The sequence below is a fragment of the Canariomyces notabilis genome, assembly GCF_033297395.1.
Source record: "Canariomyces notabilis strain CBS 508.74 unplaced genomic scaffold N656scaffold_28, whole genome shotgun sequence".
Lineage (NCBI taxonomy): Eukaryota > Fungi > Ascomycota > Sordariomycetes > Sordariales > Chaetomiaceae > Canariomyces > Canariomyces notabilis.
This window is the reverse complement of record NW_027041850.1, coordinates 308480-334934: the sequence shown is the minus strand read 5'-3', so window position 1 is coordinate 334934 and position 26455 is coordinate 308480. Positions and strand designations below refer to the sequence as shown.

Below are 26455 nucleotides of genomic sequence, written 5' to 3'. Positions count from 1 at the left end.
ATAATATTGGCGCTCCTCCCTCGATCAAGAGTCATTCAAGACTGAGCGCATCTGGCTCCGTCATCATCGGCCTCTCAGTCAGCATCCTCGGCTACTCGCACGAGCATCAATAAAACCACCGACTCTAGTCTTGCGCAACTGAGTCTCTCATTCAGAACTGAGAAACCTGTCAAAGTGATGACCGCCATTCCCGACGGCAAACCCCCTTACGGAGGCGAAGAACCTCCCGTTTACTCTGAAGAGGGCGGCAAAGACGCCGAAGAAATTGTCCAGCCCCGAGTCCTTGTCCTCCACGGCCGCTTCATCTACGCCGAGGTGACCTCGGGTGTGGCCGACTCCGAACCCCTGTACCAGCTGTCACGGGCAATCCACGCACAGGGACGCGTGACACAAACCATCGAATTCCAGCGCGTGGACTACCGCGTGCGCACGACAGCCAACGGGTCGCCTGCAGTGTCGAAACGATTTAAGGATCTGTACATCATGCGTTATATGCCTCCGCTGGCATATCTGGGCACGCCCTTCCAGGCCAGCCTACAGCCCCAGTCCCGACACACCGTCGGTGAAGTGCAGATTGTCAAGAGCCCTATCTTCCATTCTGGCTATCGGGCGCTCAAGGTTCTCTCTGAATCTGAAATGGCAAGGTTGAAAAGGGAGGGTAAGAAGGTGAAGAAGGATGGGTACCATTTTGTCATGAAAGAGGGTGAAGCTGGCGCTTGGGAATGGACAAACAACGACGGGACACTTGTAGCTAGACAAGTCTGTGAGTCCCGTTCTGGGGATGCCAACGAAGTCGAACACAGGCTGCTGGTGCTGGTACCTCTGCCGAGACAGACTTTGGATGGCCTAGTGGCTATGTGGTGTCTGTGGATGTGGCATCTACATATTACAGCGACGACAGTGAGGAAGACGTGGGAAGACCGTGAGTATTCCTGCCGTGGCCCCTCTCTTGATTGGCTGTAACCAGTTCAGGTGCTAACTTGACAACGATAGGCAAAAGAATATTGCACCAGCCTCGACTCGTAACGAGGAAACTGCAATGACAGGTCGAATTCAATCAAGTCAGACGAATCAGGCACTCACGAATATCCACAGCCTCTTCCGTGAGCAGACCATCGCTTTGGCCATTCCCGTGTCCATGATCATCCACTCGGAGCCCATCCTCTAGTATTCCATCCGCAATCGTCTCTCAGAACAGAAGTGCGTGAGTGTTGTTTACTTATCTTGGAAAGCTGATTTTGTAGCCTTGTTTGGGATTTTAGAATCGACTATGATAACAGCTGGCAAAGTACTAGTATCTCCTGGCCTGGTCACTTCCCGAGTCCCCTGATTTTTTGTTGAGAATTGCTTCTTATTGTCGAATGCGCTCCGTATCAAGTCAAGGAGGAAGTGTGTATCCCTCCTCTGGCATGCCGCTCCTTTTTGTGCGAGGTGGCGATTCCGGCTTCGAATAAGATCTCTCAACTCTAATGCTCCAGGGATGGCTAGGACATAGACACGCGTTGCGCGTCGTCGAGGTGGTTGGTCTTAGCGATCGAGGGGTTGGGCCCTCGTGAGGACAGCCGCGGCCCGCATCACGTCGGTGTGACGTATGCTGAGGTACTCCGGTTCTTTCCCAAAACGCAATGCAGACACATGGAGGCATTTCAGCGCTGTCTGCCCAATAACTTCAAGTTATCGGTCTACCCCGCAAGTTTACCAAGTCAGAAGGAGGACTGTTGAACTGGCCATCCGTCTAGGGGGGTTAGCATTGCAGTGCAACACGGTCGAATACCATGCCATGACAGCTCGACAATGGTGCTCTTAGTCGTGTAGAGGGACACTGCCAGAGACGGCGGTACAATGTCCTACAGCCTGGTGTACTGTGATGGGTGATGCCGTGATGGAGATGATGCCAAACCGCGATCTCGTCCACTGCTCTCAACATCTCTTATGCAATCGTCAACTGGCTGCAGCTGGCATCATGAGTCGTGATTAGAGCAGCACGTACACGGTTTGCGTCAACCAAGATACCCCTTACTTCACGATGACGGAAAAAGGCGGGGTGTTGGCATCTCAACCGTCGCCACGAGGCGTTCTATAAGCGGCAGCTCAATAGCTACATATTGCCGCAGAGAGTCCGTTTGGTTGCTCTAAGAGGTCAATCGTTCCAATCATGATGGTTTTGTTTACCTATGCACATTCGTTACTTGATTGCTACCCCTGAGAGCCACCATGGCCTCCTTCAGTACCTACCACCAACGGAATCGTCAGCATCTCACCACTAACCAGCCGACACCGAACGGCGGCGTTGCTATGCTTCCTCCAGGCGCAGTCTCCAAACACTCGCTGACTTCCCGCAGAACGCCCGACGCCCTCGGCTCTTGCTAACATCTTCTGTGTGGTGAGGACCACGGTAAGTATTCACGTTACTAACAACGCAGGACGTAACCCAATCCGGCCGGCTGGCTCGACTTCCACTCCCAGGTGTGCACCAACCCCCGATGGTACTGTTGATTCATCCAGTTACCTATCCCGCTGTCCCTCCATCGTCCCTCCCGAGACGAGCGCATTCATGGATACGCTGCCCACTTTCACCGTGACCGCGGCATAACCTCCCAACCCCTCCTGCATTGCAATTCCATTTCGTCCGAAGTCCAGTTTCAACTCCCTGAACATTGCCCTCTATTTTATTGCCCCTCTCTTTCGCTCGAGGCAAGCTCTTAATCTCTCCAAGATCTTCTCCATATCGCAAGGTACGCCCCCTTGAACCTCCCCTGCGTTATGGCCCGCCTTCGGTAGTAGCAAGCGCAGGTGCTGATGGCGCAGGAACGCCAGGTCCGAACGTTTCCCTTCCTTCGGTGCGCATTTTTCGTCTACGACGCGATCAGTCTCCGGCTCGTAACCGTGCGACGCACGCTGCTTCCTGAAGTGGTCGAACTCGGGGTTGGAAATATGGTGGAAGGGGTTTGGTGTGATGGCAAAAGGGTGGTTGTCTGGGGAGATGGATTGGGCAAAAGGGTTGTCTGGAGCATACAACGAATGGATGTACCAATGTGTGAAGGATTAAGTCGAATCAGGTTGGGAGATGATCTATCCGGGTCAAGGGATAAGTAAAGGGGAAGGATGTGAACAAACAAGGAAGTGGTGTAAACCAGATCAGTCGAGAAGTGTAAGAGTAGCGGATAGATCGTTGAATGGCAGACAAATAGAATATGATTTGGCTGGATTCTTTCCAGGATCATGTTTGCGTTGTTGCATGGGCAACTCGATGGACTCGTAACAGTCAAGTCGGTATTCCTCCGTAGTTACCCAGAACCTTTACACGCTGATGGTTCTAAACACGCTAAACTCCTCACCCGTAGCAACCAGCGCGCCCGGTATCTGCGGGTGCCAATGCACCTCCTTGGCCAGGTTCTGGTAGTGCACAAACAGCAGTTGCGGCGGCACGTCCTGCACGCCAGCAGTATCCCTGCTCTCCTCGTCATCCAACTCAACCGCCAAGTCCCACAGCGTGACCGTATTGTCCGCCGCGGACACCGCCACAATGCTATCATCCGTAGGATGCCATTCCACACTCGTAATCTGCTCCTTGTGAAAGTCGAAGCTCGCAATAGGCGTCGGCTTCCCACTCCCACCAGCACCTCCACCAGCCGCGGGTTTCCACTGCCGCAGATCCCAGACCGCCCAGACACCCGCATCATCTCCAGAAGCCAAGAGATGCGTCGTCTGGCGGGACCACGACATGACATTAACATCCACCTCGCTAACCTGCATCGTGAGGGCCGGCTTCCGCGCCTTGCTGCGCACGTCCCACACGCGGATGGTGCCGTCGGCCGACGCCGACGCGAACACGGACGCCTCGGACGGGCTCCACTGCAGCTCCTCCACGCTGGCGGTGTGGCCTTGAAAGGCCCGCGTGTCTGTGACAAACCCCCCGCCGTCGGTCCGCGTTGTCACATAGATCAGCCCGTCGTTGTCCCCCGTCAAGAGCTTCCCTGCGGCGTGCAGCGGTGACCAGTCCACGGCGTACCCCTCGGACTTGTGCGCGCGTATGGTGCACAGGGGCTTGTTTTGTTGGGGGGTGACGACCGTGCCGGGGGTGTCGAAGGAGGTGAGGTGCGGGGTGATGTCGTGGATGAGGACGTTTGTGGATTCGGTCATGGTTGCGGTGAGGGTGGTTGGGGGCTTGGTAGGGTCTTGCGACGGCGTTTGGTGTGCTCGTATCCGGTTTGTGGTTGAGTTCAGGGGGATGCTCCTGTGCTCGAGGATGGGGTCGGTGTCTTCATCGTCGTCGTCGTCGTCGTCGCTCGACTCCTCGCCGTCTTCGCCTTGCATCTTACTCAGGCCGCTGAACTTCATGACCAGAATCGAGTTGTCGTTGGCCTTTGCGCTGTCGGCTTGTGTGCCGGCCACCGTGTACATGGTCGCGGGATAGACGCTGCGATTTTCGCCCAGGCCGTCGCGGACTATATCAAAGGAGAGACAAGGCCATGGAGTGCTTAGGTTGTGCAGCATGCGGTATGTTGTTGGGTCTGGGGAGAGGGTTTGGCCGGGGTCGAGCTTCGTCCTGCCGACAATGAAGGTCCCTGGCGCAGCGGGATCAAGGTCCATTGCTTCCTCTGCCTCCCGCTCCGCATCTGGCCTCCCGTCAACGCCAGCCTCGATGATCTCGTCCTCGCTTTCGAATTCATCTTCAAACTCGTCCTCGAACTCGCCCATGTCGTTGTTCTTATCGTCGACGTCCATGGCATCGGGGCGACCTCCGGCCTTGAGCGGGCCAGCGGCGCTCTCTTCGTCTGCCGTACGCTTGGCCATGTCGTAAACGGTTCCGTCGCGTCCAGATACCTATGTTCTTGCAGGTGCGCTAGAGGAATCGTTATTGTCGCGTGGGTTGTCACAATCACGAACTTCGAACGGCCAAAAATTTGGGATTTGGAACTTTTTTTTCTGGTGGGGCAGGCTCTTATCACCCCGCATCAGTGGGGCTGCAAGGCTGCTCAAGTCTAAAGACCCTGTTCAGTGCTCACGGCAGGAGGCTGGAGAGACGCAGAAGTTCCTCCATGACCACTGTCCCATGCGATACCGTCACCATCCAGGGCCTCACACTCGGCCAGGGAACGTCCCGCTTTCTCAACCCCATTTTTCTTCACAAGGCGAATTGTGCGTGTTAAAGAATCCAACTCTTGTTGACCGTCGTGCTCGGAGGCTGGCCATCCCCAAGTCGTACCTGGCTGTTCTCCGTCCGCACTACTTCGAAAGTCGTGCGCGGCAGGGGAAGAGCGGCAGAAACTTCAGACAATGACACACATTAGCCAGCTGAGCAACTTGAGCAGGTCACTTCCGACTTAATGGGCATGGTGAAGGAGGTGTTTAGATACATTCTCAACACCGACTGAAGCCCCAGCCGGCTGCGCCTGGGGTGCAACAGTATGACTACGACCTAATGGACGCCATCGCCACTCTTCAGCTTCTATTAGATTCGTCATGGTCTTCTAGCAACAGCTATAAAACCGCATGGATCGCTAAGGGATGGACCACCATTGTCGTTCCGGAGATCTGCGGCAGGAGCTGGGTTGAGCGGCTGAACGAATTCTCTGTGCCGGCGTGTCCTGTCTCGTTTGTGTGGGTATCTGCCCTCCGCTTCTTGCCGGTAGAGGTGTTGTGGTAGTCTCGTCTCCTTTGGTGTCTGCCTCGCCATCGCTGGCGTAAGGTGGAAATATCTCCAGTTGGGTGAGCCACGGAGCCTATCTAATTGCCTCCCCAATCTGCAAAGTAGTACCTTGTTGCCGATCGGGGATCCGTGGCCGGAGGTCGCCAAATGGCAGCGCCGGCCGGGGCTGTCCTGCAGACGGCTTCTCCCCGCTCTTCTCACGCGGACCCAGACAGGAACCGCTCCAAGCTCGTGGTTGCAGCCATTGCAACACTTCTCTGGGATCACTGGGCGCTTGTGCTCGAGATCCGGGTCGTCAGGCTCTTGGAGGTACTCCGTATTCCAGGATATATTTTCTGAAACAGGGGGCATTCATGAAGCCCTTGATGACAGGGCTAAGCTTCTCACGTTGCCTACGGTCGGCCTTGCTCCATTTGACCTTGGCATCCAGCCCGAATAGCGTTTGTGACTGCGTTGCGCCTTCGAGGCTTAGTCGGTCAACCATGGTTTTGATGATCTTGGGGCAAATAGTGGCAAGCCAGTCATCATCCTGACCCGGTGGTCTGTACTGTACCAAGTTCAATCCAGAGGAAATGGGACTTTATGCCAACCTAGCTTGTGGGTGTCGGATTGGGTCGACGCGGTAAAGAACAGAGGCAACGACCCGCTTCGAACCCAGTCGCTTGTAGTAGCCAGTCGCTTGTAGTAGCACATCTTGGGAGACTCGGGCAGGCCCGCTCGGCCATCTCACTTCACTTCACTCTCTACCCAGAGGGGGTGAAAGTAGGAAGGGGGACTTGACATAAGAACCACTTCTCGCATTGAGCTTACAAGAGACACGGCCCTCCACAGCTTTCCCCAAACTACGCGAAGGATGCATCAGAGTTGCCACTGGTTTGGAATGACAAGTACTGACTGAAAACACTTTTTCATTGACCATTCCAAGATATGCTTACCTTATGACACGGTTATGGATCGAGCCAAACAGTGACCGCACAATGCGAATTGAGAAGGGTGCAGTTCGGAGGCCATGTTCCGAAGTTGACAATCCGGTAACCGAGCCAGCACACCAAAGCAGCAGTTTATCCGCCTGTCGACAATTTGCATCAGGATACCATGATTTGACACTCCTTGAGGTGCGAGTCTGATCCCCGCATCCGACATCATGGGGGCACATCTGCACAACATATCGGGCTCGCTGGGCCGGCCCCGCGGCGCCCTTCTCGCCGTCTGCTTCATCAGCTTAGCAACCATCTGGGCGTGTCGGCTGCCGAAGCTTTGTCTATACAGCGACCTCACCGCGCATTCCAGTTCAGGGCTCCCTACTCGACAGGCCATCGACCTCTCAAGGGCCGACTCACCATTCATCACTTGGCCGTTGGAGAGGGTGTGCAAGGAAAGTACAACATGGAGCCCCGGCATCGTTTTCGTGTGTGACAACAACTCCGGCGGCATTGGCAATATACGCAACTACATCCTTACCTGCCTGCGGTACGCCATCGAGGCTGGGGCGACGGGGCTTGTGCTCCCCCAGATCAGGACGCGGTCTGAGAAAGACCTCTCGAACATCATGCTGGAGTACCGAGGATTCGACTATTTCTTTGATGAAGGCCATTTTCGTCAGAACCTCCGAGTCTCTTGTCCGCAAATCTCCATCTACAACTCCACCGACGATATCCCTCACGCGCCGAAGCCTTTCAAGGCTGAGAAGATCACACCCCACGATCTCGGCAGGAGAGGCGGCTGTGACAGGCGAGAACTAAACAAGCACACGGACCGCTTTGGTGAGCAGTTTTGGGCCCATACCGAAAAGATCGCTGAGGAGTACAAGCTGCCGCCGCCAAGCCTCGAGCACCCCCGGATGATCGCGTTCAACTGGGGTGTCCAGTGGGACTGGCCCGTCTTTCGTGACGGCCCCGAGTTTGTCGCTACGTACGGAGGGCTGCTCAGGTTCCGGCGGGATATCATGGACCTGGGGTACAGAGCCACGGCATATATGCGTCAATTCGCAGCCAGAGAAGCCAGCTCTCCCTTGTATGTGGGCATGCACCTCCGCACCGAGAGCGATGCACTGAGCAGGTGGCCCAAGTTTGACGAGCAGAGCGGGGCATACCTGGAGAAGGCGGCCAGCATGAAGTACAAGGCCGCGTACCTTGCCACGGGAAACCAGACAGAAGCTCGTAAACTGGCTACCGCGGCATTGGAACGCTATGGCATGGCGGTTGTAACGAAACACCAGCTTCTGGAGGCCCACCCGAAGGATCTGGCGGCGTTGAAAGCTCTGACCTGGGACCAGCAGGCCCTTGTTGACTTCATTGTCCTGTTGGAAAGCGACTACTTCCTCGGTGTCAGCCCCAGCTCGTTCAGCATGAATATTGCTCTGAAGCGGCATTTGAAGGGTGAGGGGCTGTATACCAGACCGTGGAAGATTGGAGGGGACGGAGATGGGAGGAGCTGGCTTGTTGGGAAGTACGAGCATTACTGGGAGGATTGGCTCTTTATGTTTGACTCTTTGTGGCCGTAGCCTGGGAGTATTTACTTTGGCAGAACAGCAGGTTTACCTTGTTAGCTGCGGAGCGTTCTTCTTCGGGTTGACCCTTACAGCAGCGAAGCGGGGAAGAGCTATATTCAACTGGACCTGGATATGCCACGAGGAGAGAATATAACAACTCGTCATCAATACCAATGACAGAATGAGCGCCTTTAAGATGCTAGGAACCACCGATGAAGAGAATGTCCAGTAAAGACCCAACGCCGACAATGCAGTGAACCCGCCCTGCCTGTTCCGAAATGAATGCATACCTGTAGGTACCTTACCTACCTAGGAAACCTACATCTCCAATCCTGCACATCCAACCTTAGGTATGTTAACGAACGTATGTGACCAACCACCATTGACCCCTGAAAAGAAAAAAGCAACCCAACCCCTTGTCTGCGAGTCAAGCAGCCATAAACCCAGCGCCAACACCGGCCAAGCCAACCATCAACAGCCCAATGTTAAAATCCTTTGCAAAGCCAGCGCCAGACTTAGCCTTTGCAGTCGGTTTAGATGACGCGCTGGTACTCCTCTCATCCTCATTCCCCTCCTCCGCATCACCCCCACTCTTGAACGATATACTGAGCTTAGCCCTCTTCATGTTTTCATGGCCATTGCCATTGCCCGCGTGCAATCTGACTTGCCCAGCAGACGACTCAAACCCGTCATTGAAAAGGCCCGTAAAGTCCCTGTCAGGGCCAGGGCCAGGCAGTGCTGTACGACAGCCTGAGGGAGCGCCTGCACTAGCAACGTCCACGATGCGCCGGCCGAGGACTTTGCTGCTGACGCCGCCGGTTCTGATTTGGGCGGTGACACACCCGATCCGGTCTGTCAGTGTCAGGTTAAAATCCTCCGGGATGGGTGGAGCTTTGGCAGCGGGAGAGGCGGTGCCCGTGATGCCTGTGGTGGTTCGACTACTTGACGGTTTGGTGGCGGCGGTGAGGCTGGCGAGGCTTACGAGGGTGGTGAGGGTGGTGGTGAGTTTCATCTTGGCGGCCAAGTCTTAGTGATGGTTTGGGAGAGATATCAAGCCGCAGGCTTTAACTACTGAAGGTGTGTTCATGTGTTGACGCTCGAAAGGAATGAATTAACTGGGGCCTGCCCGGGAGGGTGTGATGGCTTGAGATGTGATTCAGGACATGCGGCTGGCTTGAGAGACTTTAAGCATTGTGGGAGACTTCGAGGGAAAGACGGTTGGTGTGAATATGTCCCTTGCTCGACCGATCATAATGCTTGGGGGCAGTCCATCTTTCCTGTTGTCGAGACCCCTTAACTTGCGGAGCGGGTGTTCGGCGAGATGTTGGTGCAATTTGTGAGGTGGAGCTGTCCGTCCCAATGTGAGGGAGTAACAACTTGAAGAAAGCACAAAATTTGTGCCTTGATCTTAGGAAACGGACAGGGGAGTAATGAAACTATCGGCGATATATATGCAAAAGGAAGGCCCCCGCCGACAGCGAAACGGCCTCTGATGCCCGGCAAGGATCGACTGCTAGGGCAGCCGGGCTTGCATCAATCTCCATAGATGAAACGGTCAATAGAAGGTCTTGACCTCGAAGATCACTAATCCGGGAACGAGGATGTAAAAAACCGAGATCTGCGTTGGTCCCTGGCTGCTTCGGGCGATCACCGGCCGGATTTCAGACCCGGGTCGGGGGCTCCGGGGTCAAAACGACCCTAGACATAGGCCGGTGGACCCAGATATTAACCCGGCTCAATCCTAAAGGTTTAGCTAGAAATTTATCATGGATGTCCAGCTGCGGAATATTGGCCTCGAGTTACATGCACCTTCTCTTGCAATAACCTTATCTAAACTCAATGATTTGCTGCTTTCCTTGTGGATGTAAGGTTGCTGGCGGAATTCCTCTTATGGCACGGGCCGGGAGTGGGTCTCCGGCGTTTCAAGCCCCACTTCGGCGGCCGGCTCCCGGCCGGATCTCCACAATGATCCTGCCACCCGTTCGAGCCTAGAACATCCCCCGCAAACTGCATGGCTTGACAGCAGCATCTGAGTTTAAAGTTCGTCATTGATCTGAATTCAATGTTCAAAAGTATTTTCAAATCGATCGAATGAATATACAGTGGAAAGAAAACCGCACAGCCTACCGTATCTGAATCCTGATACTTGCATGCTAATACAAACTGTCAAACTCTGCCCATGACAATGTCCCTAACTCCAAATCGGGTATCCTTGAATCCATCCTTCCTAACCTCAAGAGTCCAAGCAGTAAAAGACTTACCTACCCATCTTGTGCAGTCTCCGCCCGTAACAAACCCGCCTCCAGCCTCGTCACCATGACACCCCCCTCAACTTGCACCGGATCCCCCCTAACCTTCTCCTCGCTACCCTCACCATTCCCCCGAGCCCCCATCCCCGCGACCAACCCATTCCTCTCACAAAACGCAATCACCTCCCTCCACGCCTCATCCTCCCCAGCAAGCACCTCCCGCGAGCCAATTATAATCAACCCAAACTTCGCCCGCGTCAGCGCAACATTCATGCGGTTGCGCATGCCCACAATTCCCCATCCGAGCGCTTTATCTCTCCCCACAAACCTGCGTCTCGACCGCGTGGTGCACAGAATCACCACTCCATGCTCCAACCCCTGAAACGCCTCCGTAGGGCCGACATTGACACCCCACAGGCTCGGCCCACCACCACCACCACCACCACCGCCACCACTTCGGCTGCGCATCAGCCGGCGTATGAGCCTTACCTGCGCGCTGAACGGGCTCATGACGCACACCTCCTCCTGGCGGACCAAGCCCGACGCGACCAGGTCAGCCGCGTAGCGACACGCCAGCTCGGCCTCGCCCGCGTTGAACCACCCGCCGCCGTCGCACTCGAGGTCGTCGGGTGAGGGGTTGTCGTGGAACAGCACCGGCCAGCCGCGTCGTCCGTGCCAGCCGCGCCAGCTGGCTAGACGGTTGGTCGACGATGCCGGCGCCGAGGCCAGCAGGGTGTCGTGGTAGAAGAGCGCCGAGGGCACGGCCAGGATGGCCGGGTGGGAGCGGTAGTTGCGCACGAGGTTCGTGAAGGCCGGGCGGAGGACGGGCAGGCGGGTGGAGGGGGTTATGGTGAGCGGTGGGTCGTCTCCCGCCGCATGGGTTGGGTTGGCTGTGCTTGTTGGGTTGCGCATGGCCGAGATGGAAGCCTTAAAGGCGCGCGCCAGCGGGTGCTCGGCGTAGACGGGCCGCGCGATCAGCCGGGCGAAGAGCGAGCGTTGCAGGATTGTTACGGGGGCTGACGTGCGCGGGTTCAGCTGCTGCTCATCGCCGGCCATGACTACGAGCGGGATGAAGACGAGCTCAGGCGCTTCTGGCGGGGGGGAGACCACCCAAAGCGGGACCAGGGCATCCGGCTCGGTAGCTTGGGCCGCTTCGTCCATCAGCAGGGCGTCCCAGTGCAGCCGGGCTTGCGAGGGAGGTGGATGTGAAGGATGGATGCGTCTCCGTAGGCCATCTTCTACTGCGTATAGGTCCGAGTTGGCGACGCGGGCATGCATGAGTATAGCAGCATCGCGGCAGCTGGTTACTACGATCTTGTACGCCATGAGCTTCTCCATGGGTGGCAGGCCGAACGCGTCGCCGGCAATGTGGCAGTATGGAAGCACGCCTTCCAAGACCTCGGCAAAGCTCCGAGACGGCCGATTGAGGCGCAACATGTGGTGCAAGGGGACAGATGAGCGCAGGCGGTCGGCTAGCATGTCGGCTGCCTGCTCCGAGGGAGCGCACATCAGTATGTGGGAGACGTTGGGGACGTTGTGGATCAGTTGCAGAGCGATTTCAACCATGGTCTTTGTCTTGCCAGTGCCTGGCGGGCCCGAGATCAGATAGGGAAGCACGCCATAGTTTTGGCTGCACACATTCTCAACAGAAATGCGCTGCTCCAGATTGAGCCCTTGGTCGAAAAAGCGCTGTGTGAATATGCCCGAGTGAGCATTGACTTGAATGTCACAGTCGGCCTCTGTTGGAAACAGCATCGACTGGATCCAGTAGGCTGACTTTGCCGCTTGTAGTTCAAGACCATTATCACCGTCTATTGTAGCGCGCGCATGGAGAGTCATTTGGCTAGCTCGATGCAGAGAAGCCTGGATCCAAGGCAAGACGCTCTCCATCTGTCGGGAGCGATGCTTGGGGACGGGGAACTGTACGTTGAACTTGAGACGATGCTGACTGGGAAACGGCACGAAGGGTGCAAGCTCCATCATGACCTCGGACCTAACAATATTGAGGCCAGCGACACGCAGGACTAGTGTTTCTCGCTCCCGTAGCACAGCCGACACGCGAGCCTTGTAGACAATGCCAGTCCACCCCAAGGGTGACCAGGTAACTCCTTTTTGGTAGCCCCGCTCCAGAATCAGCCGTTGTGCAGAGTCGGAACGCAACTGGCGGAGCTCAACTTCATCCTCTAGTTCAACGTGAGGCGAGTCCTCTCGTAGACCGGGCACAACGATTGTCACGGTTGCGAGGTCGACTGAGCTACCAGGGGACGGTTGTGCAAACTCGACGATGCCTTCGTGCTGGTATAAAGAATAACTTGCGTTTTCCCTTTCCTGGTATTGCCACTCATGCTGTAAATGGAAGCGGAAGAAGGCCTCATGTTCGTTTGGGGTCAAGGCGTGGACATGGCCCGCCGGGGCTGGATCAGTGCTTGGACCAGGAATGGAAGGCAGGAGGTTGGCAATCAGCTCACTGCTGGCGTAACCCACAAAATCAATGTCGGAAGATGGCGGCGTTTCACACACATAGCTAGCGGCGTCCCCGTTGATTCTTTTCAGGTTGTCCGGGACAAAGGGAAGCGCATAGACATTAAATCCTTTGGTGAGCTCGTCATCGCTGGGCAGATATTGCTTGTGGGCTTGGGAATGGCTTGATCCTGTCTTGCCGCCGACATCGCTGTGAGACTCAGGCTGCAAGCGCGTCGTGCTCGCGCCAGCGGTGACCTTGTTGAGAGTTTGGGATTTTTGGGCTGCACTTGCAGTAGCTGCGCGCGCTGCGTCACGAACGGCCGACGTGAAAGTGAAAGCACTCTGTCCGTCGTGGTCGGGTGGAGCCTGCTGGTGCTTGATGACCTGTTCTTTTCGAGACTCAGGATCGACAATCTTGATGGCCCTGGACCTCTTCTTCTGTGGCTGGATGAAGAGCCCAAGCGGTAGCCCGCCCGTCGATTGTGGATTCATGTTGACGATGAGGTTGTGCAGCGAGGTTGTGCAGGGAACGCGACAACTTCTGACGGTCCGGGGGATGCCTGAGCTAAAAATAAAGTTGGTACAGCTCCGCCCGCTCCCGCCTTGTCCAGTGCGCAGACAGCGGTGTCAACCAGGGCTAGGGTTAAAAAGCCTATGACAGGCATTGGCCCGCCATTCATTCCTCGTTTCCGAATTTGCGAATTTGCCAACCTTGACTTCGAAGCTTGAGTTGCCATCGGAAATTCTCAGTTTGCGAAGAAGGAGCATGCGACATGCCAGCTTCTGGAGCTTCATGGTTTTCGCTCTCCCCGCTCAATCGCTACTGTGGTTTGAAGAATTTCGTGAAGCGACTCAGCTGCTAAGGTACGGACTACTGTACATACAATCCCCAGAACGTTAAAGTTCAACGGTTGCAAGGGATACGGCCTAAGGTACTTACTTGCAGTTCACCGCAAACGGCACTGCCATCAGAACTCTAACGATCAGCAGAGTGAGGCTGCAGCTGCAGGCTCATACGTAACCCGCTGCCCGCAGCAATGCAGCCGCCTAGAGCTCTGATTGAATGAGGAGACCAATCTCAGGTCACATCGCCATCTGGTTTCACCAGTACGCAATCATTCTAAAGGCTATTCCGGACGCAATGCACAGTTATTGAGGGTTTCATGAAACGGTATGTGTGTAGGTATACATCATCCCACTGGAGCTGCTGTTAAGAGGTGTAATTGAGAGGATGATTTTTGCATACAAAACTTTGGCCGCACTAACAGATCTTGTTCCTCGCAAAGTACGGAGTATGTACCGCCCTGACCGGCCGAATCATCACCGTGGGCACTGTCCTTTTCTGAGAAGTTTTCTCTCGCACGTTCCCCATTTTTGCCCTCCTTTTGTCGTTTGTTGTTTACCCCCCTATTCAGATGATATCTTCTTCGGGAGCATTGCCATGCTTGCCTACTGCTGGCAAGAAAACTTCCACTCGTCTCATCATGAGATTTGTATCCAGGCAATTACCTTAGCCCGGGCCATAGCTAACAGACTAAACAACACTGAACAGTGAGACTTCGTTGCCCCCCTGCGGCCTTGCAGAGCATGTGGACCGGCAGACTCGGTTACACAATGCATCGACACAACAGGCAGCTGCCAATTCCTCCACGGACAGTTCGGAAGCCGGAAGTGAGCTGCAATTTACATTCCAGTAACCTTCAAGCCGCTGTTGTTTACATAGATCGATGGCATAGCTCAGCTGTCACACGATTGTGACAGAAGCGGACGATAGCTTGTAGCAACGTCTCAGGGGCACGCGGTATATACGGCGCCAACATCTCTTTGCAGATCGTTCTTCAACTCGGCCTCTGAATAAACCACGGAGGACAATGCTGGGTGAAACCGTAGCCCTGGTTGTGAACGGCCATGTATTAAGTTCGCCGGAGTGTGAACCGCTAAGACTAGCGGCATGTCCATGTCAGAGGACCGTTGATAGGGATGACCCGGCAACGTTACGTTGTCAGTCTGCCGCGCATAGGCGATGCGAACATGAAGTGACAGCATGATAGGCGGCTGTTCATGTCGATGTCGAGGCCCTCATGCACTTCTCTGTGGTCATCGTACCCAACCATTACCAGCACAGCTAGAATATGATGCGAATATTGGAGTATTCTGCGTGAAGTTACACTACCTAATTTCGCTACTTATCTTACCACCATAAGATAGACTACCGTCGATGGCCCCAAGACAATGAATTCAAGTTGAAGGCCGACGCTACCGAAGCACGTTGTATAGATATCACTCCCTCTCACCACTCCTTCTCCTGCGTCCTCATCAATGTTTTGCTCGGGCTACTAGGTGCAGGATCATCGGCGCATGTCTCTCTACCTGTATTGCCAAAACTGTGCAGGACTAGTACTAGACTGAGAGGCGCATTATCATTCAGCATGCGAGCCTCCAGTCCATAAACATCAACGTGCCCCAATGTGCATCAATCCAGAGACTTGTGACATCACATAATGTAGCTCAGTCGCTTCGCTTGCCGCGCGTATTAACCTTGTTTACAGCACTTGATACTGCCATGACGATCACGGTTGTTGACTTGGACAGGCCGAGTCGTCCGATTCGATCTATATAACCCGAATCCTGCCCATCCAACTTGGGCAGTTGTGCAGTTGTTCAGTCGGAAGGATCCAAAGCCCCTCATCCCCTATCTGGCACAAACCTTTGTCAGTCTTTCTGTCCAGACTTTCCATAACAGGGATATTCCAAGCCCAACCTTTTGCTGGTTCTGCACAACGAGCCGCCATGCTTCCCAACGTCGTTCTTACAGCCATCCTGGCGGCCCGCTACGGGATGGCCCTTGCCGTCCCAGTTCCCACCCAGGCCACCCACGCCATTGAGATTCGAAATGCCGGAGCCGAAGCTACAGCTGGAGTCGGCGCCGACTTGCTTGCCCGTCACCATGACAAGGACAAGGGCAAGGACAAGGACAAGGATAAAGACAAAGGAAAAGACAAGCACGGCCACGGCGACAAGAAGAAGGACGACAAGAAGAAGGACGACAAGAAGAAGGACGATAAGAAGGACGATGACAAAGACGACAAGGACGACAAGGACGACAAGGATGACAAGGATGACAAGAACGATGACAAGAAGGACGATGACAAAAAGGATGATGACAAGAAGGACGACGACAAGAAGGACAAGGACGGACATCATAAAGACAAGGGAAAGGACAAGGGAAAGGGCAAAGACAAGGGCAAGGGGAAGGAGAAGGAGAAGGACGAGGGGAAGGGTGATGAATCAGACGACTCTGACTGCGACGATTGAACGAGCTTGAGCTTTCTAGCTCAGGAGGACGTGTTGAATCGTCCATGCAGTTGTCTTTGTCATATCAGAACGGAGGTAACCCCGCCTTGTACTTGCTTTAATATGAAAGGGGAGATGATGCGGATCAAGCCATGTAATACAGGTACCACTGCTGTTCAACTTGGTAGTACCGGACTAGCTGCAACCAATTCACTTGAGGTACTTGAGTTGACAACATAATCTCTGTTCCTTTGAAGATGCATAAGAACCTGTAAAGGCTCTATCCGTTCGGTCCTGGGTTTGTCAGCTGTTGGCTTGTGAGTGCAGGCTCAGGGGCTAGACACAAGTCGTTGATTTGCCTCTCAGCTGGTACATACAACATACCTAGGGTTTGAAAGCTAAGGTAGAGAGAGTACTGACGGGTGTCTTTCATTGCCAATGCCAGCTTCTCATCATCCCAACTCAATTCTTGTAAGCTATGGCAATTGTTTACCTGTACCTACTTACCTCAGGTATGTTCAGTCCTCAACAGCTTGAGATTACCAGCTCTTCTAACTGGAACAGTGACGATCAGGGTGGGCAAGTGTCTGGTCAGACCTCGTCATCTGGAACATTTCCAAATCAACAACATGAACGGCACTGATGACATGGGACGTGGAACACAACATTGACCTGCGAGCTTTTTCCATTTCAGAGTGCATCCGATCCTCCATGTATGTAACCAAGATAAGAAAACCGGCATAAGGCACAGATGTCCCCGCACCATCCAGTCAGTTTTGTTCACTACTGTCGTGCATAATGCATCACACCCCCCATGACCACTATCAGTGGGACAACCGTCCCATTGGCCGAGGCCACGGAGTTCACTTGTGGCGGATACATCGGATGAGGGGCACTAAACAGGGCCAATAACCAGGCGAGGGTATCATTGTTTCCATCTCAACCTACTATCCTCCGGCTCGACCATCTCAAGATGACGCCATACAATACTAACGTACGGATGATACTCATTGACCCGAGACTTCTGGCTGGGACGGTGGCTATTTCTCTGCTGCTGGTCACACTATACCATTTCGTCCTCCGGCGCAAACAGAAGTCTACTCCATCGTCGACATCAACATGTCTGCACCAGTTCCCGCCATCCCGTCGCCATGTGCTTGCCAGACTTCCCCAGTTCGAGACCCGGAAATTGCCCAGGGATATTCCCCCATCCGTGCTGATCTACCAAGCTCTACCAACGACGAAGGAAGCGGATCTGAGCAAGGACGACCAGTACACGCCCACGGGATTCTCGACACAAGAGATTCGTGCCCTCGGCCGGTTCCCCGACTACGCCATGTTGAGCGGTGTTCCAAATCCTGAACCATGTAGCGGGACATGGGACATATCTAGAGCCCGTTTCCGGCCGTTTAGGCCGTTCCGCTGGAATTACCATCAGCATATGGGTGAGTAATTGTCCGGAGTGTGGACTCCTGATACAGGCCACTTCCCACACGCCCGGCAAACCTGAACTCACTGATGATGGTGTACTGTACTCCCCAGCATTGATGAAATACGACCCAAATTGGTGGATCGAGTTGGAGAGCAACTACACGCAAACCATGGCAGCGCGACAGGCCCTGCTAGGCAAACACCCGGAGCACATTTTCTTCCAATCCCCCGGCGCGGATCTTGCCGTGCGTGAGCTCTCCGAGATGCTCCTGCAGTTCCTCACGCTCCGCTACCCAGGACACTTCTCCCTTTCGCACGGCAACACCCTATTCCACAACCGCCTTCTGCACACAGTCACCGACCTGTCCACCACCCCGCCTCTGCGCGCAATCTTTGACAACGTCCCCGAGGACTACGCGCTCATGCTGCGCAGCGAGCTTGATGGCGTCTACCACCTGCGAGCCGCGGCCGTCTGTTCCTCCGTGGGCTGGCACATCGGCCTGCACCGTGACGCGCCGCTGCGCGCAATCCACACCGACGTCCCCGACGCCGGCCGCATGGCCTTCAGCATGGACCGGTGGTTCACGAAAGTGCCGACTGATGGTCCCGTGTCGCGGTGCTCGTGGAGTCTGGAGGACTGGGAGGTGCTCTTTGCCAGTCCCGGGGTTGGCGAGGAGGAAGGGGAGGAGAAGTGGACGCGGAGTCGCTTTGTGGGTAGGGAGAGTGAGCTAGCGGTCAAGGATATTCGTTTGAGGTGTGATTACCAGACGCTGAGGAGGCTGCCGTTAAGTGGAGCCGTGGTGTTTAACTTCAAGGCGGTCTTCACGCCGCTTGAGGAGTTGCGGGAGGAGCCGTTTGTGCCGGCGCTTTTGGCGAAAGTGCTGGCGGAAGGGAAGGAGAATTTGGTCACGTATAAGGTGGAAGAGCATGTGAAGGAGGTGGCGTTGAAGGCGCTGGAAAAGTGGGCGGCCGAGCAGGTTCAACAGGGGGTCGTACCTGCCGATTGGGAAGTTCGTACGTTGGATGAAAGCCCGTTCTTTCCTCAATGGCAGGAGAAGTGGAGGCGTCAACAGGGCTTTGACTGCCTGTAGTGAACTTGTTCATCGTCCTGGATTCAGATCGAAGCCAAGATTCGGGAAGTTGGAATGAGGTGGTGAGCTGAACGGAGCGAGGCAAGTGATTTCCAGTCTTGGTGGATGTTGTCTACGGATTGGCATTGGCAACCTTGAGCCTTCTCTCTTAGAAGTAACGCATTCATTCTCTTGCAAATCATTTGGAGTTAGTTGGCTGCAATGTTCAACCACATTCATTAATTCATCTCACCAGCATCATCCTACTGTTCAAACCTTGACCATCGCTACAAGCCTGAAGCACGCCACAGCTACTCGATTGCGACAAGACGGAGTCGGGCATCTCCGCGCTGGTTACATTACACTGTCTCTGGTAAGGGAACAGGCTCGAGAATTTGCGCTACCTAGTTCTTCGCTCACATGAATTGACCTAGAAGACTGCCAGGCTAGGCCAAAGCAATATGTCGATGGAAATAACGCCTGCGAGTCCCGCGACAAGCCCAAAGGTGTCCTCCCAGCCAAATCCCAGTCCCCCTTCCCTGGACGGGGATCATACAACGCTGAATAGCACACCGAACGACAACCCGTTCCTCGTCCCTGACGAAGAACTAGACGGTGTCGACATTCTCGAAGACATCTCCCGCGGGTGTGACACAGTCGAAAGTCTTGCCAGCTATGTCGAAGGCGGCTTCCACCCCGTCCACTTGGGTGATGTCCTCGGCAGTCGCTATCGTGTTGCACACAAACTCGGTCATGGCAAACATGCAACGGTGTGGTTGTGCCACGACAATATACGCAACAAGTGGAGGGCCGTCAAAGTCAACAGCGCTATAGCGTCAGCAAGCACAGAGTACGGAGACAATGGTTCGAGCGCCTGCCAGCATCTCCGGGAAACGAGTACCTTCGAGGAACGTGAAAGCCATCATATCGTCCTACCACTCAAGTCCTTTCAGATTGACGGGCCCAATGGCAGGCATCTTTGCGAAGTTCTCCCTCTTCTGGGCCCCAGTCTCTCGGGAATATCGGATGTGTATGGCCACTGCGAGTCGCTGTTGAAGCACATATGCTACCAAATTGTCGAGGCGATGGACTTCCTTCACAGCAAGAATGTCTGCCATGGTGATTACCGGCCTCAGAACATCCTCTTTCGGCTTGCTGACGGCGTGGAGGAGTGGCCCGCGCAAAGAATAGTTGAGGCGCTGGGAAGGCGTCGAGTTGTGCCGGTGAGACCCTTCCATTTCCAATCCACCGCCACGAACGGCGATACGGACCACCCCGAGCGGCGCCCAAGGTATCTTGTGCAAAATGCCAGCATAGACTATGGCTGCGGCGACTGTGTCCCACGAGTGGCTGTCATCGACTTTGGCCTAGCGTACATCGGCCAGGCACGCCAGAGGATTGGAACTCCTCTTCCCTATGCTGCCCCTGAGGAACTTCTCTGCCTGCCTACATCGGGACCGAAGACAGACATTTGGTCTTTGGCCTGCACTATTTACCACGTCATGACGGGAATGCCCCCTTTTGCCCGGGAAGAACACGACCTGAAGGACACCATGCGTGGCATTGAAGCCGTTCTCGGCCCCCTGCCCCGGGAGCACCACACTCAATGGGAAGCCCTGTTTCCCGAGTTCAGCCCTTACCTGGCCAAGTTAGGATATGTCGCCTTCGACCCCAACCTCACCACACTTCATGCCAGATTGCTTGGGAGAGCTGGAGGGGGCGGCTCGCTCCTCGGCCGAGTCTTCTTTGAGGATCGCCTGCTGCCCATGAGCACGACGGAAGCCAGAGAAATCGCTTCTCAAGACTACCAGACAACAAGGCGTCTCCCGAAGTACTCAAGATCAATGCGTGTCGGAAATTGGACGCCCGTTGACCCGCAATTCCGCCTCAAGCCTTTCGAATCCCGTACTGTATTGCGCGGACAAGTCCACAGGCTGATGAGCTTTATTATGGCGGTGTTTAAATGGAAGCCCGATGAGCGTGCGACAACTCAAGATCTTCTGAAGCACCGATGGCTTGTTGCAAGGACTCATTGGTGGCACAAACCGCCCTTTAATAAGCTCATTGACCCCAAGCGATGGGCTCGTACACAGCCGGTTCGAGAAGCCGAGGACCACGGTATACTCGAAACTCAGGAGTTGCCCGCGGATCCCGAGGCCCGAGGCCGAACCTTACAACCTACTGGTAAAGGCCCAAGTCCAGACCCCGCGGCCAAGTCTTCGGGCCAGCACCTAGTGCAACAGCCCGAGGCACAATCCGGCGCACAATCATAGGTGTAGATAAAGGTCACGGTGCGGCCCTGTTCCCAAGCGTCTGAGAAGTCGAGACTATTTTATTCAAGACAGCGGAAAAGTATGTTTCAGCAGCGACTTTCTGGCATGTTTGAAAGTAGCAGACTTTAATAGCATCGCAACTGTTCCATCGCCTTGATTGTCTGCTCAGGAACTGAGGGTACCGTACTGACCATGTCCACCGTGACCTGATTTGCCGAGGTGCATGAATTTGGAAAGTGTTATCGTCTTCTTGTCTTTTCGAGACCCAAACCTTGACGAGTGACTGTTAGACTGTCCAATGTCTAGGGCTGATGGTGGCTTGTCCGCAAGCATGACGCTGGGGGCTGGAACGGACAGGAAGCTGATAGTGTAGAATGGCGTGCCTGGGTACAGAGGTAGGTACGCATACCTAGTGTTTCCTGAAATGTCATCTGCCAGGAGAAATTTTTGGTTCGTGTAGACTGTCGGGTGCTTTTGATGCCACTTCATTGCAGGTACCCTCACCTAGGAAAATGGATAGGGAGGCGCCGCGATGCTAAAAGGGGGGATGGATTCGAGACTTATATTGGGTGTACAGTACCGTTCTCCGCCATGTTTCGACTGGACCTTGAGGCTAATCCTAAACCGTATCCGTTCAACAACTCAATAACGCTGCAGGCTGAGCCCTGAACAAACGATGACATGGACATAGAAGAACGACAAGCAGTGCCAGAGTCTCTCACTTCCCATCGATGCCATATGTGATCACATGCCCCATGCAAGAAACCCGAACCAGTGCCTCCACCCTTCAATCACCCCTGAAAGCCTTCTCCAACGCCTCAATATCAAACTTGGTCATATTCCCCATGGCCACGGCAGCCCGCCCAGCCGCTTCCTTATCCTCACTCCCAATCATCTCCTTCAGACGGGTGGGAATCACCTGCCAGCAGACACCAAACTTGTCGGCGACCCAGCCGCAGCCCTTGGTCTCGTCGCCACCGGCGTCCTTGCCCAGCCGGGCCCAGTAGTAGTCGACCTCGTCCTGGGTGGCGCAGTCGATCTGGAATGAGACGGCCTCGGAATGCTTGAACTGCGGCCCGCCGTTCAGCCCGACAAAGCGGTGGCCGTCGAGGTCGAACTCGACCACCATGACGCTGCCGGGCTCGCGGCCGTGGTGCTCCTTGCCGGCTTCGAGGAAGCGCTGGGTGGTGAGGATCTGAGAGTTGGGGAAGATGGAGGTGTAGAAGTGCGCGGCGTCGGAGGCTTGGCCGTCGAACCAGAGGCAGGTGGTGAGTTTGAGGTTGGTGGGCGTCATGATTAGTGGTCTGGAAGTGTTGGTCGATATGGAGTGATGGAAGAAGTGGTGAGGTTGTTTTGGATGTATGTCTGGTGCTTACTACTTATGGAAGGGGGATTGAGAGCTGAGGCTCGAGAGCTGGGTGGACAGAAGGAGTTTCGACACTCATATTTGTACACGGCCGTCATCTGTCCAGAGAAAAGGGTGTTCAAGCATGATTTTAGGCAGCAGCTCGAAGCCAAGAAAACGCTGAGAGAAAGTAAATTCGCCAAGCACGGTCAAAGCGTGGTCCGTCTCGACGCGTCGATTCAGCGTCGAACATTATGCATCATGACACTCTTGGCGCGTCGGTGGCGCGTTGTCATGTGCCCCTGATTAGTAATCGTCCGGGAGAATAGTGTGGTTCTTTGTGCTGGAGCTCCGATTGGGGGAAATTGGGATACATGCGTCTGCTTTGTCTTGAAGGAATGAGAGATGGCATTGGTGGTGGGTTTGGCTTTGAGGATCGGGCTACGGTAGCGGACTAGCGGTTTACCGTTTGGCACTTTCCTGCATTCTGCAGGCGACAGTAAGGTCGATAATTAGCACGGGCTACCTTACCTACGGTAGGCGATGTATGAACTTCGTACCCGATGGCGGTGGTGTAGGTATGTACCTATGTGTCGATGGCAGTGGTTGAACCTTGAATGCAATGAGTTCTCGGCAGACTTTTAGGATGTCCTTTGTCCCGTCCGTTGCCAGTTCCAGGTTGCCATGGGCCGAGATGCTGCAGTGTTCTTGCCGTGTGTAAACCCACCGCAGCCAGGCAACAAAGAGGTCAATTTATTCAATCGTCTCAGCTCCTTGTCAACAGGAAGGATAAGACCCAAGAAGAGAGAAAGCAAGCATGCCTGGTCAAGCAAAGCGACCCATCTCCGGTCCTTGATCCCAACCTCACTATCTGACACGTCATTTTCAACATCTCCAGCTTGTCCCTGGACAGTCGTGTTATATTTGGCCTTCTCCCTTTGGGCCTTGTTGTTTTCCAATTTGATCGCTTTCATCCTTCGACGCCTGCGTGGCATCTGACTTGAGAGCACCCAACCATCTGCTCCTCACGACGCGTTGACCTTGGCATTTAGCAGTCCCTGCAGCGCCCAATCTTGAGTTATGGATAACTCGGTTCTGGCCAACCTGGGGAAGTTCACCTTTGGCGGCAACGCGGTCTGCGAAAAAGAGTTCTTGGTGCAGCTCTTCGACCCGGACGCCAGGGGAGAGATCAGAGTCACGCCGCCAAACCCTCATGGTTTTGAGCCCCCCAAGGACAATCCCGAGTTCAGTACTCCATAGTCCGGTGGTGAAGGCTGCCGCCGCATTGGCCAAGTACTATGATGATCTCCCGCCCGAGACCGTTGGCATCGAGCTTGACGCGGCCGGCAACCTTCTGTCTGTATGCACCGATCCGCTACAGGACTCCACACGTGCGACCGACTACTTTCTTCTCCAAGAATTCCAACTCCCTCCGGCCGGCTCCATCCGGGCGTCGACCTAGTTTCATACCGTCCTTCGAGATTTCCTTCGCCTGGTGGGAAGGACGAGAATCGATATGTATTCAAGTACAAATCCAAGAACCCTCAGGAACTCTGGAATGAGATCCAGATGCTGGCGAGATTCCCCAAACATCCTCACATAGCTTGGCTTGACCGGCTCGTCCTAGATGAGATGACTGGCTCCCAGGTGGTTGGCTTCACCATGAGATATGCCGCCAACGGCTCCCTTGACAAGTCGAAGCCGCTGTTCAAGCTGAGGTGGCTGAAACAGCTGATGCAGGTCATCGATGACTTGAATCTCCAGCATGGCATCATCCACCAGGACGTCCACGCTCGAAACCTCGTAACTGACCCCGCCACCGACTCATATTGTTCTGATCGATTTCAACGCTGCCTAGAGAGCGGGAATCACAAATAGGAATGGAGACCGGAGATCGAAGGGAAATGGGACGGGGGGGACGAGGTCAAGGGCGTCTTGGTGTTTATCAATATATGGCCCGCGATCCGTCTCTTTCAGCCCAGTACATGCTGCAAGACTTGAACGAGAACCACTTCAAGGACCCGGCCAAGTGGATCAAGCGTCCAGACGTGGACCTCAACGACGACGTCGCGGAGTTCTACTTTGAGCTGATGGCATGGGTCCGCAGCCGCCGCGCCGCCAAGCCCATGGCACACTATACCGAGGCGCCCGAGCACATCAGCTGGCCCAGTCCGCCCGATCCTAGGCCGAGCTCAGGCGTGGTCGGTAGTCACCGCGCCCAAGAGCCGCCCTTCCTGAGCTGGAGGCGCCCACCCGCGTCCAAAGTTGATCCGGCTCGTCGTCTGCTTGCCACGGGGCGGTATGCCGACCAAGAAGACGCTGCCCAGGCGGCCTGGAAAGCAGCCGCAACAGCCGCTGCAGCAGCAGCAGTGCCGGCGGCGGCGGTGGCGGGTCCACAAGAAGAGACTGACCAGTCTGGCGGTGCTTCCCAACCTGCCAACAATGCCTCCCGCAAGGCATCCCCAGCCGCCGGCAGAGGGCTGGCATCTGAGAACAGCAGCATTGGCCGTGGCTTGCGAAGTCCACGGTCGCCACGCCAGGGCAAGGTCGCAAAACGGAAGCAGCAGGAGGATAATGGAGATGCTATTAGTTCGGCCAATGTACCGGCAAAGAAGCGTACGGCAACGCGCTTGGAGGCTGCTTTGGTGGCAAACTGACGAGGTATGCGCAGCTGGGTATGCGAGATGCCAGGGACGGCAGCCCAGGACTCCAGATTATACACATCTACAATGGCTCGTTACTCTATGCCACAACAGATGGGGTCTGTGATCAAAACTAGAGGGAAAGACGGAGGAGGCTGCGACCAAGAGTGAGTACCGCATCTTGTTGGAAAAATGACAAAAGTCTTGGTTGGGCTCGAAAGTGAGTACGGCAGCGCTCCGAATAAGCCAAACAAGCCAAATCGAGCCTTCAAATTGGGTTACTTTACCTCAATTTCCACGCCTTTAGGTTGATTGATTGATTACTTGCGGGGAATTGAATATTTGGAAGACCCATCGGATGAGGTTATTCCACACCGAGTCAGTACATAACCATAGTCCTGCCGCAAACTCTCACAAAGATGTGAATACCGGTAGGCGGGCAACGTTCGGTGGAAAGCTCAGGTAGCGATGGCGACCACGGCGAAGATGTGGATCTACCTGGAGTAGAGGTACGTGGATGGAAAATATCACTACTATTTTTCCTAGTTAGGTAATAAGTGGGCCATTCAAACATAATCAAACGCACATGAGGCTCGAATTGGCTTAATTGGCTTGTTAAAATGGTCGTTTTGAGTTGTCTAACGGGTGGTCGGTTTGGCTTGAATCAACTATCTGGCTTATTCGGAGCGCTGGAGTACGGTACCTTAGGCGCAAACAGCCAAACACACTGTAGTGCCAATCCACGGTGCTAGGCCAAACCCGGAGGCCAGATCGCACTGAAGTGGCCACTGAGGTGGCTCTGTAGTTAGCCCTGTGTGTGGGAACCTATACTATAGTGGGTTACCTCCGTACAGTGGCTCGTTATAGCGGGCTGGCGGAGACTGTGCGAACCCCACTGTACAGTGTTGCCCAGTGAGCCTTGGCAATCTTGGCAAGAGGAAGGTGACGGACACTTTTGGCCCCGAAACTCCGGTATCACGGAGTATCTTCCCTCTACGAAGGTACCACAAATAACGTCTGCTGGCCAGGTGCATCTACTAGATCTTGCAAAGCTCCTGCCTTTGTGAAAAATCGAAGATGGGCTCTCCAAGATGGTGATTGCGAAGAATTCTGACGGCCAGTGGGCCTGCGCAGTGTGACGCAGGATTGGAGCTGAAAGGAGGAGTTTTGGACTGATGAATCAGCCACCGCCACGAGGCGAGGCAACCTCGTGGGCGCTTTCCCAGCTGGCTCCTGCTCCTGCATCAACAGAAGTATCGGACTTGCCAATTGTTTGCAGATGTTCTACTCCGCAGAACTCCATCTCAATTTCCTGCCAGGCGCTCCCTCTTCGTACCGGCAATTGGGAAAGGATCAAACCGATAAGGAAGTAATTGGATTACTGATTATACTGACAGTATCCGAATTGTCCTCCCCTCGATGAGTGGCATCCTGCCGTGTTTACGTTGGATATCCCGATGCCGATGCACAATATGTGATGGATGCGACCCATGGAAAGAAGAGACTGTCTCCATTCGACAGCGCAGACGGGCCAAAGCAGAAGA

General features: G+C 54.7%; 12 protein-coding genes across 12 annotated transcripts; 7 read left to right on the top strand and 5 right to left on the bottom strand.

Annotated features, from left to right (window-relative positions):
* Window positions 1–177: 177 nt before the first annotated feature.
* N656DRAFT_792223 (uncharacterized protein) lies at window positions 178–963 on the top strand (the record flags this gene model as incomplete). Its single annotated transcript, XM_064817054.1, has 1 exon — window positions 178–963. One exon carries the CDS (start codon window positions 178–180, stop codon window positions 961–963), a length of 786 nt encoding a protein of 261 aa, XP_064666569.1.
* Window positions 964–2011: 1048 nt separating this feature from the next.
* On the top strand, window positions 2012–3198 carry N656DRAFT_369395 (uncharacterized protein). Its single transcript, XM_064809410.1, has 4 exons — window positions 2012–2248; window positions 2343–2466; window positions 2717–2735; window positions 2818–3198. Exons 1-4 carry the CDS (start codon window positions 2215–2217, stop codon window positions 3094–3096), a joined length of 456 nt encoding a protein of 151 aa, XP_064666568.1. The 5' UTR covers window positions 2012–2214; the 3' UTR covers window positions 3097–3198.
* A 102-nt stretch (window positions 3199–3300) lies between these two features.
* Window positions 3301–4901, bottom strand: N656DRAFT_760525 (WD40 repeat-like protein; the record flags this gene model as incomplete). The annotated part of the gene is made up of 1 exon (XM_064813217.1): window positions 3301–4901. The coding sequence occupies exon 1, from the start codon at window positions 4795–4797 to the stop codon at window positions 3301–3303; it is 1497 nt and encodes a 498-aa protein (XP_064666567.1). The 5' UTR covers window positions 4798–4901.
* Window positions 4902–5472: 571 nt separating this feature from the next.
* N656DRAFT_783661 (uncharacterized protein) lies at window positions 5473–6542 on the bottom strand. The gene has a single exon (XM_064815999.1). The coding sequence runs from the start codon at window positions 6135–6137 to the stop codon at window positions 5949–5951; it is 189 nt and encodes a 62-aa protein (XP_064666566.1). The 5' UTR covers window positions 6138–6542; the 3' UTR covers window positions 5473–5948.
* A 189-nt stretch (window positions 6543–6731) lies between these two features.
* N656DRAFT_783660 (uncharacterized protein) lies at window positions 6732–8372 on the top strand. Its single transcript, XM_064815998.1, has one exon. The coding sequence runs from the start codon at window positions 6798–6800 to the stop codon at window positions 8154–8156; it is 1359 nt and encodes a 452-aa protein (XP_064666565.1). The 5' UTR covers window positions 6732–6797; the 3' UTR covers window positions 8157–8372.
* Window positions 8342–9368, bottom strand: N656DRAFT_369226 (uncharacterized protein). Its single transcript, XM_064809409.1, has one exon. It carries the CDS (start codon window positions 9154–9156, stop codon window positions 8572–8574), a length of 585 nt encoding a protein of 194 aa, XP_064666564.1. The 5' UTR covers window positions 9157–9368; the 3' UTR covers window positions 8342–8571.
* Window positions 9369–10132: 764 nt separating this feature from the next.
* On the bottom strand, window positions 10133–13399 carry N656DRAFT_839463 (P-loop containing nucleoside triphosphate hydrolase protein; the record flags this gene model as incomplete). Its single annotated transcript, XM_064818902.1, has 3 exons — window positions 13074–13399; window positions 10564–13004; window positions 10133–10173 (listed from the first exon to the last, which is right to left on the bottom strand). Exons 1-3 carry the CDS (start codon window positions 13346–13348, stop codon window positions 10133–10135), a joined length of 2757 nt encoding a protein of 918 aa, XP_064666563.1. The 5' UTR covers window positions 13349–13399.
* A 1964-nt stretch (window positions 13400–15363) lies between these two features.
* Window positions 15364–16582, top strand: N656DRAFT_783658 (uncharacterized protein). Its single transcript, XM_064815997.1, has one exon. The coding sequence runs from the start codon at window positions 15647–15649 to the stop codon at window positions 16169–16171; it is 525 nt and encodes a 174-aa protein (XP_064666562.1). The 5' UTR covers window positions 15364–15646; the 3' UTR covers window positions 16172–16582.
* A 568-nt stretch (window positions 16583–17150) lies between these two features.
* Window positions 17151–18672, top strand: N656DRAFT_717084 (uncharacterized protein; the record flags this gene model as incomplete). Its single annotated transcript, XM_064812181.1, has 2 exons — window positions 17151–17595; window positions 17693–18672. The coding sequence occupies 2 exons, from the start codon at window positions 17151–17153 to the stop codon at window positions 18670–18672; spliced, it is 1425 nt and encodes a 474-aa protein (XP_064666561.1).
* Window positions 18673–18862: 190 nt separating this feature from the next.
* Window positions 18863–20931, top strand: N656DRAFT_369044 (kinase-like protein). Its single transcript, XM_064809408.1, has 2 exons — window positions 18863–19024; window positions 19086–20931. Exon 2 carries the CDS (start codon window positions 19113–19115, stop codon window positions 20922–20924), a length of 1812 nt encoding a protein of 603 aa, XP_064666560.1. The 5' UTR covers window positions 18863–19024; window positions 19086–19112; the 3' UTR covers window positions 20925–20931.
* Window positions 20932–21466: 535 nt separating this feature from the next.
* On the bottom strand, window positions 21467–22407 carry N656DRAFT_783655 (3-demethylubiquinone-9 3-O-methyltransferase). Its single transcript, XM_064815996.1, has one exon. The coding sequence runs from the start codon at window positions 22216–22218 to the stop codon at window positions 21712–21714; it is 507 nt and encodes a 168-aa protein (XP_064666559.1). The 5' UTR covers window positions 22219–22407; the 3' UTR covers window positions 21467–21711.
* Window positions 22408–23349: 942 nt separating this feature from the next.
* Window positions 23350–24926, top strand: N656DRAFT_801410 (uncharacterized protein; the record flags this gene model as incomplete). Its single annotated transcript, XM_064818122.1, has 3 exons — window positions 23350–23518; window positions 23651–24100; window positions 24247–24926. 3 exons carry the CDS (start codon window positions 23350–23352, stop codon window positions 24924–24926), a joined length of 1299 nt encoding a protein of 432 aa, XP_064666558.1.
* Window positions 24927–26455: the final 1529 nt, after the last annotated feature.

Coding starts and splice junctions, on each gene's coding strand:
- N656DRAFT_783661 (XM_064815999.1), bottom strand. CDS start 6,137: ATGGTTGACCGACTAAGCCTCGAAGGCGCAACGCAGTCACAAACGCTA.
- N656DRAFT_783655 (XM_064815996.1), bottom strand. CDS start 22,218: ATGACGCCCACCAACCTCAAACTCACCACCTGCCTCTGGTTCGACGGC.
- N656DRAFT_369395 (XM_064809410.1), top strand. CDS start 2,215: ATGGCCTCCTTCAGTACCTACCACCAACGGAATC. Junction 2,249..2,342: donor TACCTACCACCAACGGAATC/GTCAGCATCTCA, acceptor GACTTCCCGCAG/AACGCCCGACGCCCTCGGCT.
- N656DRAFT_369226 (XM_064809409.1), bottom strand. CDS start 9,156: ATGAAACTCACCACCACCCTCACCACCCTCGTAAGCCTCGCCAGCCTC.
- N656DRAFT_783658 (XM_064815997.1), top strand. CDS start 15,647: ATGCTTCCCAACGTCGTTCTTACAGCCATCCTGGCGGCCCGCTACGGG.
- N656DRAFT_783660 (XM_064815998.1), top strand. CDS start 6,798: ATGGGGGCACATCTGCACAACATATCGGGCTCGCTGGGCCGGCCCCGC.
- N656DRAFT_369044 (XM_064809408.1), top strand. CDS start 19,113: ATGTCGATGGAAATAACGCCTGCGAGTCCCGCGACAAGCCCAAAGGTG.